Source organism: Anolis sagrei, chromosome X, assembly GCF_037176765.1.
Source record: "Anolis sagrei isolate rAnoSag1 chromosome X, rAnoSag1.mat, whole genome shotgun sequence".
Taxonomy (NCBI): Eukaryota; Metazoa; Chordata; class Lepidosauria; order Squamata; family Dactyloidae; genus Anolis; species Anolis sagrei.
The window spans coordinates 36892419-36905822 of record NC_090034.1 but is presented as its reverse complement, the minus strand read 5'-3'; the positions used below and the strand labels follow the sequence as shown (position 1 = coordinate 36905822).

General features: G+C 41.4%; 1 protein-coding gene across 12 annotated transcripts in view; it reads left to right on the top strand.

The window, feature by feature from the left end:
* Positions 1-13404, top strand: part of FBRSL1 (fibrosin like 1) — an 843044-nt gene that overhangs the window by 205857 nt on the left and 623783 nt on the right. For all 12 annotated transcript variants that reach the window (XM_060785676.2, XM_060785678.2, XM_060785683.2 and 9 more), the window contains exon 2: positions 3175-3375. In XM_060785676.2, the coding sequence (XP_060641659.2) occupies positions 3175-3375 (201 nt within the window). The remainder of the gene's footprint in view (positions 1-3174; positions 3376-13404) is intronic.

The following is a 13404-nucleotide window of genomic DNA, read 5'->3' as shown; positions in this document are numbered from 1 at the left end:
ATGTGTGACACACACAAAGTTCTTTGGAATCTACAATGCAATTTGGATTTGTAATTGGTTAAGCGACCAAACCCAGAGGGTGCTCACCAATGGTTCTTCTTCATCCTGGAAAGAAGTGACCAGTGGGGTGCCATAAAGAGGGTTCTGTCCTGGATCAAAAGGAGTCTAGTGTCTGAATCAAGGGAAATCATGGTGCCTCTCTCTCTTTTTTTGGTCAGACCTCACCTGGAATAATAACCCTATGTCCAGTTCTGGGCCCCACAATTCAGGGACATTGACTTCAAGCTGGAAGGTGTCCAGAGGAGGGCGACTAAAAGGATCAAAGATCTGGTGACCATCAATCCCTCTGAGGACAGGCTTAAAAAGCTGAGTCTGCTTAGTCTCCAGAAGAAAAGGATAAAAAAATGGAGAAATGAGAGCCATGTTTAAATATTTGAAAGGATGTCATAAAGAAGGGGGAACAGGTTTGTTTTCTGCTGCTCTGGAGACGAGGACTCATCAAATCACAGGAAAAGGGATTTCATCTGAACATGAGGAAGAACTTCCTGACTGTAAGACAGTGGTTCTCAACCTGTGAGTCCCCAGATTTTTTGGCCTTCAACTCCCAGAAATCCTAACAGCTGGTAAACTGGATGGTAAACTGGTGTAGGCCAAAACACCTGGGGACCCACAGGTTGAGAACCATTGCCATAAGAAGATCTGTTCAGCAGTGGAACTCTCTGCCTCAGAGTGTGGTGGTGTTGTAGCCTTGTCAGATTCTGAGTTTTCAGAAGATGAGGAAGGAGAGGCTGGGAGAGATTCAGAGAGCCCGAAGAGAAATGTTTTAGGACCTCCTGGCAGTTCCCAAGAGAACAGTGAAGGAGAAATTTGTTCTCATGGGAACCTGCCAGAGGTGGAGACTGAGGGAAATGTGGGAGACAAATGTTTGTCATGGTCAAAGAGATAGGAGATGAGACAACAGGACCTGCAATTAAGAACTTGCTTCTCCAAGTGACTTAGAGATAAGGAAAGCAGGTGCCAAAAGAAATGACCTCATGACAGGGAGTTTGGCTTTTAAAAAGTGGTTCATGTTGGTATAATCCTTGTGAGAGCTACACTGTGTTCAGGTGCAGAGCTCTCAGTGTCATGGGCCTCGGAATTCATGTAACTACATTCTCAAGCTGTTCCTGCGTTATGGTCTTGTGAGGCATGGTATTGCCCACCTTGGATTTATGTACCTTGTCTTTATATATCTCAGTGGAATTGTTTTAGAGACTTTCTGTAAAGGGATTTTTGGACTTTTGGCTTTTATAGAATATAACCCAAAAGTTTTTTTTAATTGCTTGCTTTTCATATCTCCAGCTTTTCTTATACTCTGCTTTAATAAACTCTTACATTGGATTATCTGGACAGTGTGTGGTTTGTGGTGAAAAGAGGCTTTGAGGCCCTAGTGCAACAGGTGGAGGCTCCTTCTTTGGAGGCTTTTAAACTAAGGCTGAATGGCCATCTGTTGGGGGTGCTTTGATTGTGCTTTTCCTGCGTGGCAGAAGGTGGTTGGACTACGTGGCCTATGTGGTTTCTTTCAACTCTATGATTCTTTGATCTTTTACATTTTTTTCTTGTCACTGGAGTCCATTAATTCATGCTCTAGTCTCTTCAAATATTTCAAGATAGCTATCATGTCACTTCTCACTCTTCTCTTTACCAAGCTAAACACAATGGAATTCCAGTTGGCTAGTAAAATTGTTCCGTCTCCCAGGAGACTGGTTTATATTGCTTTTTTGGTTGCTTAAATTGGCTGCCCCTTGCCTTTCTCTTGAAAGCTGCTGCAGCCTTGCAGGGCCTGGAGTTTGCAGCCAAAGGCGGGAAAAAGGCCATTCTGCAAACTCTTTGCAGTGATTGGCCTAGGAAGCAGCTCTTAGATCCCGCCCTTCCTCCTGGGGAGAGTTTCCATTTTAGAATCTCCGTGCCCTATTCAGTTCTAAAGAAGCAATTGGATGTGCTGGAGGCCAAGAAAAGGTAGCTCTGAAAAAACCACTGCAAAAACAATTGAGTTATAGTCTATAAGCCTAATTGAGAATAACTGAGAATTGAGATAAGTATAATTGAGATATCATAGTTAAGAATTGAGAGAAGTTAAATTGAGTCATAGATAGAATAGAATTGAGTCATAGATAGAATAGAATTGAGTTTTATCGAGTTTATAGGGAGATAGGCTGCATTGCTTTTCTCCAAGGCTAGTCTGGAGCCTAGATAGTTAGGGAAAGATTGGTTCTTTCCATAGATAAGGGCTCTGGATTAGGGTGAGGGATTCCTGGACCCTTTGCCTCTTGGAGAAGGCTGACTCAGCAACTGGTGGAGAAGGAATATCTGTTTGATTTTATCTATTGACTGTTTGATTGCAACTTTGAAAGAACTGTACCAAGTCTGCAAGACTTTGAAATAAATATTCTTTTTTGACGTTCAGAACTTGCAATAGACTCAATTGCTGATTATCTCAATTTTCTCCAGAAAGCCCCAGCGGTTTGCCCAGACATAGGGACAGCACATCATAGTTTGTTTTTTATAAAGCGTCTGGGTGTAATGGCACAAAAATACTTAAAACAATAATTTGAGAACACTACAAAAGCAACAATAAAAGGATAAATATCAGATTTAAATAACAATTTAAAAATATTAAGATGCTATGTACAAACCTTAAAAATACACTTCAAACCTTAAAGATATGGTAACAGGTGATGAGAATTTGTAGGACTGCTGAATGTCACTTCTTTGTTCTCTATTTTTAAATATGTGTATGGTATTTTATGGTCCTTTGTTTTGTTTGTGTATGTTAACTATGTTGTACCCTGCATCGAGCCATGAGGAGAGGCGGGTAAAGTGTATCATCATCCTTGTTTGTATTTGGGACACAAAGCGGATTACAATTTAAATGAACAATCCAATTCAAAGCAAGAAATAGAATTAAACTACAAAATTTAAAAAGCTATTAAAAGCAATTAAGTCAAAACAGCTTGTGATTATTGGGCAAAACAAAAGGGTAAGCAGAGGAGGGATAAAATAATCCATGTCTCCTCCCTCATGCAACTTGCACACCTGCATGGAGTTTCTGGTCACTTATGGTAACCAGGTGAATTGGTAAATATGAGGTTGCATTAGATATTTCTTCATGATTCTCTCTCTTCCCATCCATAGAAGGACATGTCACTGAAGCCGCAGGAAAGAAAGGAAAAATGGGACAGACATCTGGGAAAGAAACCTCGAGAATCTGAACACTGCGTTTCTGCTGAGCCCAATGAAAAAGGTCAAAATAAGGATGCTGGGAGTTCGGGGAGAGAGACAGATAGAGGGAAGGAGCGGGTAAAGAAGAAAATTCCCTTCAAAGTCCACAAGCAGGTAAGACATAGATTGTTATTTATCTTCTGGCTTTTGCTGTGGAGTTACTATTTATTTTGAAACAAAAAGTTTTTGACCACATTCATAGCATATATGGATATTTGTGATTGTGGTATTAAAGAGTGTGTTATGTTGAAAAATTATGTTGATGAAATTTGCAGATTGACTTACTTGTGTATTCTTGTATAAGTCTAGAAACTGTAGCCGTAAAATCTACTAAAAACCCGAGTCGATGTATCCATGTGCCTTAGCTATCAAAAAGGGAAGCATGTCCTTTTCTGAGTGGAGTGGCAAAAAGATAAGAGCTTAGTCCATCCTGGGAGAACTTAAAAGAAGCACCAATTCCTTCTATTCTTTCCATAATGGCACCGCATCTGGCTTCTTTTAGTGCCTGGGCAGGGAAATTGTGACAGCAGTGGCTGGCAACCCGAAGTGGTGCTGACACTTTCCCCTCTCCATGGAATGACCCTCATCTGATCCATGAATCATATAAAAATTCATAATTTTGGCCCCAAAACCTGCTCTCGACTTGTACAGTAGTTATACGGTACCTTTTGTCTTTCTACTGATTTAATATTTCACTGGTATATCTGAATATATTTGAAATGTTTTAATTTGCTGATTGTTGGCTGGGTTTTGGTGAAGTTTTTGGCAGATATGTGACTTTCAAATTATCAAATCTGAAATTCTCCGAATGCTAACTGACTATTTGGATAAGTTTAGCTAATTAGTGAGGCAACAAGGAGAACTGAAATCATAGGATGGGTATTGTGGGATGGGAGGAGGTACAGCAAAAAAGGAAAAGACCTGGAATATTCTTTCATTCCCTTTCCTAGTTATGAGGACTACTTTGCTAAAACAACAGAAAGTGTGGTGACAACTGGGAAGTATCTGAGACATCTGCCTTTTACAGAGCCCTTGTGTGAGCAGAGCTGTTGATTGAGCAAAGTTTATTGATTAGTCAACTGACCGTATCAACATTAAAAACAAAAAACAGAAACATACACAAATAGACAATAATCACTATCCTAGGACTCCCATAGAGCAGAGCTGTTGGAAACTAGGCCCTTGCCCCTTCCTTCTTTTTTCCTTCCCCTGTAAGATTTGTGACAGTGGTGGAGCAAGGGGTTCCTTGAGGAAAAACTCAGAAGGTACTGGACGTGTAACTAGCCCCCTTTTCCCACAGGTGGAAGTATGTAGCTAGTGGCAAAAAAGTTTCAGTTCTTGGAATATTTCGGATTTAAAGATCATGGAGGCTCAGGCTATCAGGCCTGTAGCGAGGGGGGGGTGTTAGGGGTTCAACCCCCCCCCCCGAAATGTTTCAGATTTTTTTAAAAAAACCTGGTTTACTCATGAATTTTAACTGGTTAACTAAATCCCCATGCTAAGTCTATGAGATGCAAAAAATTTAAGAGTCCCTCCAGAACTGTAAGCACTATCTCAAGCAAATATTGACAATTTATTCACACTGTCATTACTTGCAGCAATAGCCGATGTAGCAAAGCAACCAAGTTGGGGGAGTGTGTGTTGAATGCTCTCATTAAGGAGGCCAGACTTGGTGGAGGTGGTTGACAGGGGCGGAGCTGCAGGCTATTGAAGGCTGCTCTGCCCCCTGCTATGCTCTTTGCTTCAGCGTGAGCTAGGAGGCAGGTTTCAACACACACACACCCCACAAAATTTTCAAACCCGCCCCCTGAAAATTTCAACCCCTCCCGAATTTTTTTTCTGGCTACGGCCCTGCAGGCTATACTCTGCTTTATCCTCTGTTATTTGTTTATGTCCTACTTTCTCATTTCTTTATTTTATTTTGTTTTTACTATGCCTTCTATTTTGATTATTGATTTGAATGTGATGTTGTATTGTTTCATTTTTATTTTAAGCAAACACATGTGCTCAGGTGCATGGTGGAGTTTTGAAAAACACAAGCTTTCTTTTATTTTTATGATCAAGTATGATGCTGGAGTGAATTTGGTGTTTGTAAAGAAGGTAAAGGAAGGGTTGAGGAGTGTGATGAATGTAAAATTAGATTAGTCCCATTATAAAATGCATAAGAATGTGGTTGAACTCCAACTTCCAACATAATGGGTCAATTCCCTCCAAAGTGTGCCAGTATTCAAACTTGGTCATTATGGGTATGTGTGCTCCAGATCCACCATTGATTTGCTTCAGATCCACCATCGATTGGGTTGAGAGAGCTCTTTCATTTTGGGTGAACTATAACTTCCAGAATCTAAGGTCAATTCCCTCCAAACCCAGCCAGTATTTAAAGTTCGTCATGATGGATATGTGTGCCAAGTTTGGTCCAGATCCATTGTCGGGGGAGTTACAGGGCTCTCTGGATGTGAGAACCATCTTGGAAGCCACATACGAAAACATAGCTACATACATACATATTTTCACGTGTATTAGATAGATAGATAATATAGAAGATATAGAAATTAGATGTGCTTTTGCCATTGATCTTTCTCAGAAATCCTTAATAAAAATACTTCTACAAAAAGGAGTGTGGTAAATGTGACACACGTAAAGCTTTGGGCTGTTTTTTTCCCTGACCCTTCTGCTCCAGTCAACCTCCAGCCGTTTCCTCACAAATATTCTGAGCTTGACACTGCGTTTCATGAATTTCAGCAATGGCTTCAGGTCTAGCCTGCCAGTCATACATAATAGGGGCAGCCCCCCGATAGCCATTGCTTGAACTAACATGTTTGCTAAAAGCTAAAGAGGTTGAGGCACCAAGTAGGTGGCAGGCTATTTATCACTTTCAGCAGCTCATCTGGGATTTAGGGAAGGAGGGGAATATGGTACTCAGTTGTCAACCTGATACTTCCAGATTTGAAGCAATGTTTGTATTTATAGCAGTGAAGGCTTCCTCATTACTGATAAGAAAAAGAACTGGGCAAAAGTTAGTGTTGTTGCGTGCCTTCAAAGCATTTCTGACTTATGGTGACACTAGGGCTGGATCTACACTGCCCTAAATCCCAGGATCCGATCCCAGATTATCTAATTTGAACTGGATTATTTGAGTCTACACTGACAGATAATCTGGGATAAGTAGATAAGATGGGATCAACTCTTGGGGTATAAGGCAGTATAGATCCAGCCTAAGGCAAACAGATAATGGGGTTTCTTGCCAAGATTTATTTCCCTTTCCTCCCTTAGAGAGCAATTCCAGAAGGGACTTTAATTCGCGCCCAATCGGATTTAAAAAACTATAGGAAATCTCCTAGTGTTTTTTTCTCTGAAATATCACTAGGATGCTCTTGGCGATTCAGTCTCTTCATCGAGTTTTTCCTCTTCGCTCATTTCAACGATCCAGCTGGCCTGCCAACTCACAGACAGACCTCTTTCATCCCAAATTATGGGTCATTCAGCAAGAGCTGTTGCTACCATTTAGGCCCCCTTATATGGAATGCCCCGAAGATGTTTCGCCTGGCAACAATTGGTCGATCCCATTCACTTTGTGTGTCACTGCAAGCGGGATGATTCCTCCAGAAGGGATGCAACCTTAGCAGAGTTGTGCTTGTTTCCTATGAAAAAATGACTCCCTCCTCCAAGGTGGGAAGCTCGCTAGTCACCCATATGTGTGATTTCACAGAGATTGATGAGGAGGATCACAGAGGTTTGGTTACTTACCTGTAACCATGTTTCTGTGCAATTTGCATATTCCTGCCTATCCTCCCTGCTGTTCGTCACGCCTCGCTTCCTGTAAAGTGCTGTCATAGAGGCTAAGTTGCTAGCCCCACCTGATGATTATATCCTCCAGGGCAGGGTGGACGGGGCTACCACCAAGAGTTTCGTAAAGCTATAGAGAATTCTGAGCTGTCTTGCTCCTGCATACAAGACTCATATGTGCGAATTTCACAGATGACCACTTGAAGAAACTTGGTTACAGGTAAGCCATCAAACCTACACTGGCATCTTCCTTGGTAACTTTCCACAGGCATATTCAGACCTTTTATTTTGGCAGTCCTTTGATTTTGATACATAGTGTTGCCAAATTCTCTGTATGCCTCAAGCAATCAGATCAATTCAAGAAAAGGTAGGGAACCATTTAGTTGCAAAACACAGTGCTTCAACTGTCTCCCTTCATGGCAGGGGGTTGGACGAGATGGCCCTTGTGGTCTTTTCCAGCTTTATTATTTTATTTTTCCATGACATACTAATGATACCCGGCAAAATACAAATTTCAGGAACATGGTATAGTGGTATTTAAGGCATTTATTCTTCATTGTTTGGCCCTTAGGTCAACCTAGAAGCAGCCTAGATTGCCCTCCCCTGTTCCCTCTTTGTAATCTTCTAATACAAAGAATTCACAGCTGCCTAGTCCAGGCACCAAGTGTTGAAATGGGCAGTGCCGTATTTAGTCATTAGGGCCACTTGTAGAAAGAGCTAAAATACGGCTCATTTCAATCAATAGCAATCTGCACAGCCAGAAGCTAATTTAAAAATCTGCTTTAAGTCCTGGTTAGGCTTTTTGATGCTGAAAGTAGGGGAATTGTTGAGATTGGCACTGTGGCAGCAGCAGGGAAGGAAAAAGAAAACAACTAAGGAAAACCCTAGTATTTTAATATAGTTTATCCTCACGGTTAAAGCTTCTTGCTGCCAGCTTTTGTACACAGCTCTATGATGAGTCCAAGAAAAAAGATGCTCAGGTTAGGCATTCACTCTTGAGGGAATGTGGCATGCCAATGTTTAGATAAAAAGGACCAGACTGGGGCAGTTAGGCTACTGCTTCCAGACATGATATTGAAGGGGCTTTCGTTGGTCCCTGCAAGACATATTGGGTCTAGCACAACCACCACAATTGTTTAAGTAAAGGAATAGGAGCATGGTTGCTAAGTAACTCCTCCTTCTGGTCCTTGCAGCTTCCAAGCTGGTGAGAGGAAGGAAATTGTACCAGGTGTATGGGATTTGAAGAACAGCACTATTCTCTATATGGGTCTACAGTATAAAATTTTGTTGTTGTTGTTGTTTATGCGTTCAGTAACTTCTGACTCTTCGTGACCTCCTGGACCAGCCCATGCCAGAGCTCCCTGTCAGCCATCACCACTCCCAGCTCCTTCAAAGTAAAACCAGTCACTTCAAGGATACCATCCATCCATCTTGCCCTCTTCCTTTTTCCTTCCATTTTCCCCAGCATCATTATCTTCTCTAAGCTTTCCTGTCTTCTCATCATGTGGCCAAAGTACTTTATCTTTGACTCTAATATCCTTCCCTCCAGTGAGCAGCCAGGCTTTATTTCCTGGAGTATGGACTGGTCTACACTTGCATTATAACCTGGACTTATCCTGAGTTTACTCTTGGCTGTTCCCATGGATTAAACAGGGTTAATTCAGTTTAGCGTCACTTTAGGAACAATTGATAGACTTTGCCTGACTGACCCATTACCACAGTGGTTTCAGGAAGATGTTTATGGCTGCCTCCGAGCCAGTCCAAAACATTTTTGTTCTGAACTGGCCCCAGATTTAACAGTCCGTGTAGACTCGTGCAAAACCAAATAAATGTTTGTATATTTCATTATCTCCACTGACTGCCAGTAACTCTTTACTGGCTTAGGAAAAGATTGCTTTTGCCTTCCAAATTCTACCTGATTCTGTGTTTTGGCTCATGTTGCCAAGGCCTGAATGTGCAAACTCAGTGCTTTGCTATTAACCTGTGGCCCTTATAGATTAAGTTCAAAATGTAAGCCATCACTTTTATGAGTGGAAGAAGGGGAAAGGCATGGAACCTTGTATATCTGTGTATCTTCAAATTGACCCTATGAATTTCATCGAAATAAAATATATAGGTCCCCTCAATATATTCAAAAAACTGCAACCATCCAATCTTTCCTTTTTAATAAACTGCTTCTTCAGGGAACCTTTTGCCCCTGTGCCTTCCCATTAATGGATCAGTAGGGAACCTCAGACAGGCCAAGGTAGATTAAACATGATCTCAGCCCTTGAATGCTTTGAAAGGAAGAGACAGAACATTGTGTTGCTTAACAGCTTTTATAGCATCAGGCTTTATAGAAAGGTGGTTGGTGGTTATTGCTTACATTGTTCTAAAAGAAAAGCTAAATGGTTTGTAATTTAGGGAAAGTGATTTAATTACGTGAGTAATTTACAAAAAAGCCGTAAATGTATCCTTGTCTTTCTCCTTTTCTTAGCTTTAACTGGCATACTCAGCCCATCAGCCTTTCCACTATTTCCCCCCACTCCTCTATGTTGCATGTAAATTTTTCTTCATTTGAAAAAAGACACAGCCACATTTATTGTATTCCTTTATATCCCTTTGGTGTCAGATAATAAGAAAATGTGAAATAGGCAAGAAGATTACATTTATCAGGGCTTAATTTCTTCTGTAGAAAGATGACAGATTTTTAGCCCTGCTGGTGAACCAGGAGGAGATAGTTTGCTAAAAAGAAAACCCTGTTTCCATTTTCAGTAAACTGTCTCCAGTTAATGGGTGGGGGAAAGGAATTGCATGCAGCACAATAAACAGCAGTCTTAGCTTTGCAAATATTTCCTGTCAGGAAAAACTCTGATTTGGGTGATATTGATTGTTACTATCCTACTACATAACATAAATTGAAAAGGGCTCTCAGGCCAGATGATGGGTCAACAACTTGGAAACAACTAGTTAATTAACTTGTTCAGTTGTTGATTCCATAACTTGTTCTAACACAATCAAACTCTTTTAATTGCCTAAACACTTCTGAAGTTGGTTCATTACTGAATTAGTTGTTTTTAAAGGTTAAATGGCTCTTCCTCTGTCATATTCAGTAAGACAGGGATTCTTAAAGAGATAAATGATTAGGACTGGAGGAAATGCATCACATAGCTCTATTGCTAGGTAGACTAATCTGCTTTCTATATTGTTATTGTCTTGAGAAGTAATGTAGAAAAATAGATGGGCCACCAAGCCCAAGCCCATTCTGCCATGCAGAAAAAGAGCAATCAAATGACCATCCAGCTTCTGCTTAAAAGCCTCCAAAAAAGACGTCTTCACCACACCCCAAGGCAGTGAGTTGCACTGTTGAACACCTCTTACGGATGTGAGATGACATAGGCCTTTAATCTGATTTTATAGTCTGGGTTCTTTAAACTGAAAGTGGATCATAAATAGGAAGCAATGCCTTTGAACGAATAGGGCATGTCTGTGTTCCCCACTTCCCGCTGTACTTTAAAGAACAAGAGCATGGTGTTGCTATTTAGTTGTACAGCCGTTTTAACTGAAAATACCCTCTTGAGGACAGGAAGCTATTGGGAGTTTGCCAGAGCTGTGTGTGCAGTGGCAGTATTATTAACCTCAAGCATTCAGAAGCCCTGTGTCAACTGCAACCACAAATTATGGGTTGTTATTAAAAATAATGATAGTGTTCAGGGATGGGGAGAATAGATTGATGTTTCTTTCCCCCACCATCTCTCTCAGCCTCTGCATCATTTTTTGTGTGTTTCTGAACCTTTTCACTTTCATTCAGGTGTGCAAGGGCTATCATGGGAGTGTTACCAGCAGAATTCATTTCACTACTCAATTGTGGTGCATTCAGCTATAGAAACCTTTGATTTGAAGGGCTGCATTACAAGCTTCTCCATTTCAGAATGGATCACAGTGTGTTGCCAAAGAGGGATCTGTATTGCCTACAAGCCCCTCAGCAGATGCCCCTTGCCCTCCTGCTTGCTTCACAGTCTAACTCACTCCCCCAAGTGATGGAATACCTTTCTGTACAAGGTTTGTTTCCTATCCTCCAGTTTCATTTGGGTTTTCTTGTGGTTGTTGCATTCTTTTACCATATTTTTAGACTGATGTTTTTATAGTCCTGGTTTTAATGACTGACTTTGTTTTTCCAAATCATGCATTCATCAGAGATAAGGTTGTTGGCCCTCAGAAAAAAATCCAAAATCCATATTGTAGTAATGTTTATATTATTAAACCAACTACAAAGATCCAAAAATGTAAACAAGTTTTGAACTCTTCAGATCTCGTACAAGAGCTCTGGCTAAATTGTAATAAACGTCTGTGGCTTGTCTTCAATCTGGTGAATGTGTTTCTCTAGGCCCTTCCACACAGCCCTATATCCCAGAATATCAAGGCAGAAAATCCCACAATATCTGCTTTATCTGAATGTGGACTCAGATAACTGGGTCCACACTCAGATAATGTGGGATTTTCTGACATGATATTCTAGAATATAGGGCTGTATGGAAGTGCCCTCTGTCCTGGCTGATCTGGTTTAGCGAATGCTCACTGGGCACAGATCTCTAATCACATGCTTACTGAGCATTCACTAAAATCACTACATAGAAACCCCAGTATCAAAAGGATAATCCTGCCTGTCGGGTTCCTGCAGAAGTTGAGGAAGCAAGAAGCTATCTTTGCTCCCTTTGCTTCAGGCTAAGGGTATTTAAGCCAGTAGCTGAACTCAAGTGGCAGTTGGGTTGCCGCAGAAGACGAGGAAGCAAGAAGCCACCTTTACTCCTTTGCTTCAGATAAGCCTTCACTAACACACATCTTTACAATAAATACAGAAAACAAAACAATAGAACACAAACACCCAAAGGGGAGGTGGTTAGCAGTCTGCACATAACTTGCACACACATTAACTAACACTATAAGCATCCTGCTTGGTAACCTCACTCACCAGGAGATGGAATAAAGGCAAAACATTCTCATCATATGCTCAGGCTGTGGCATGTTCAGCTTCTTCACACAACATCTGGTCAGCTACATCTGCACCAGGTACAAACAGCTGACTCTCATGGAACCGAAGATCCGACAACTCGAGGATTGAATTTAGACCCCTAAGGACATTAAGGAACTCAAGATTTTCTTGGACATGGCACAACATGCTGTTCCAGATTCCTAACCCACATCACAGGAACATGAACATGATACGGAAGCTTATGGGGAGATCTCTTCAAATGTGGACAACCCTCAGGCTTGGAAGAATGTCACCCTTAGAAAGAGACACCGAACTAGGTAGCCTCCTCAGAATACTTCTGCTCAGTTAGAGTTACACGATAGATTCAAAATTCTTACACCACTACCTTCTCATCAGGAAACACAACATCTTGGGGAGGGCCACAATTACTTAGATACCACCCAATGGACCATCCTAGATCAATGCGTGGGGGATAGCCCTGAGTGGGATGATGCTTCACCACATTTACAATTACACAGTGCTGCAGATGCACCATCCCCAATCATAGACAAGGCACAGTAGGAACTCACTTGGAAGAATGACGGGCTCTTGGATGCATCTCAATGGATTGTCCTTGATGAATGCACTGGGGATGTCGAGGAGGAGGAGAAGGAGGACAACATTTTACACCTACACAATCCACTTCAACAGGGAAACTTTTCAGAGGACCTTGTCACTACCTTGGACAAAAGGGACCCTGTCAATCCTCAAAGGAAACAGGAACCAATGATACTGCTAAACCTAGTTTTCAAAAGATCACAAACGATTTTCGAGTTCTCAAAACAAAGCTAAAACAGTGTAATGTACAGATGGTCTTTTCATCCCTCCTCCCTGTTGTAAGATACGGCCCTACAAGGACCAGAAAAATAATACAGGTCAATAACTGGCTCAGAAAATGGTGTAAGAAGGAATGCTTTGGCTTCCTCAACTATGACCTGCTTTTCCAGGAGGATGGCCTACTGGCAAGGGATGGGGTGCATCTCACACAAATAGGAAAACACATTTTTGCTCACAGGTTTGCAAATCCCCATCAAGCGCACTTTAAACTGTCCACCAGGGGAAGGGGACAACAGCCTTGCGAACAGTACTTTATCCACAACCTCAGCAAACTGCCAAAAGGCTAAACGGAGGGTTGCACAAACACAACAAAGACCAAGTAGCAAGAACATAAGAAATAAACAGCTCAGGAGAAGGTCCTAGGGGCCTACATGTCTTTACACAAAAACAGAGCATGGAAAATAGACCAGGCGAACGCCAAGTTTTAGCACAGCAGCACACTTAACAATGTCAAAGGCATCACTGAAACCTGGTCGGATGACACCTATCACTGGAATTGGGGGCTATAA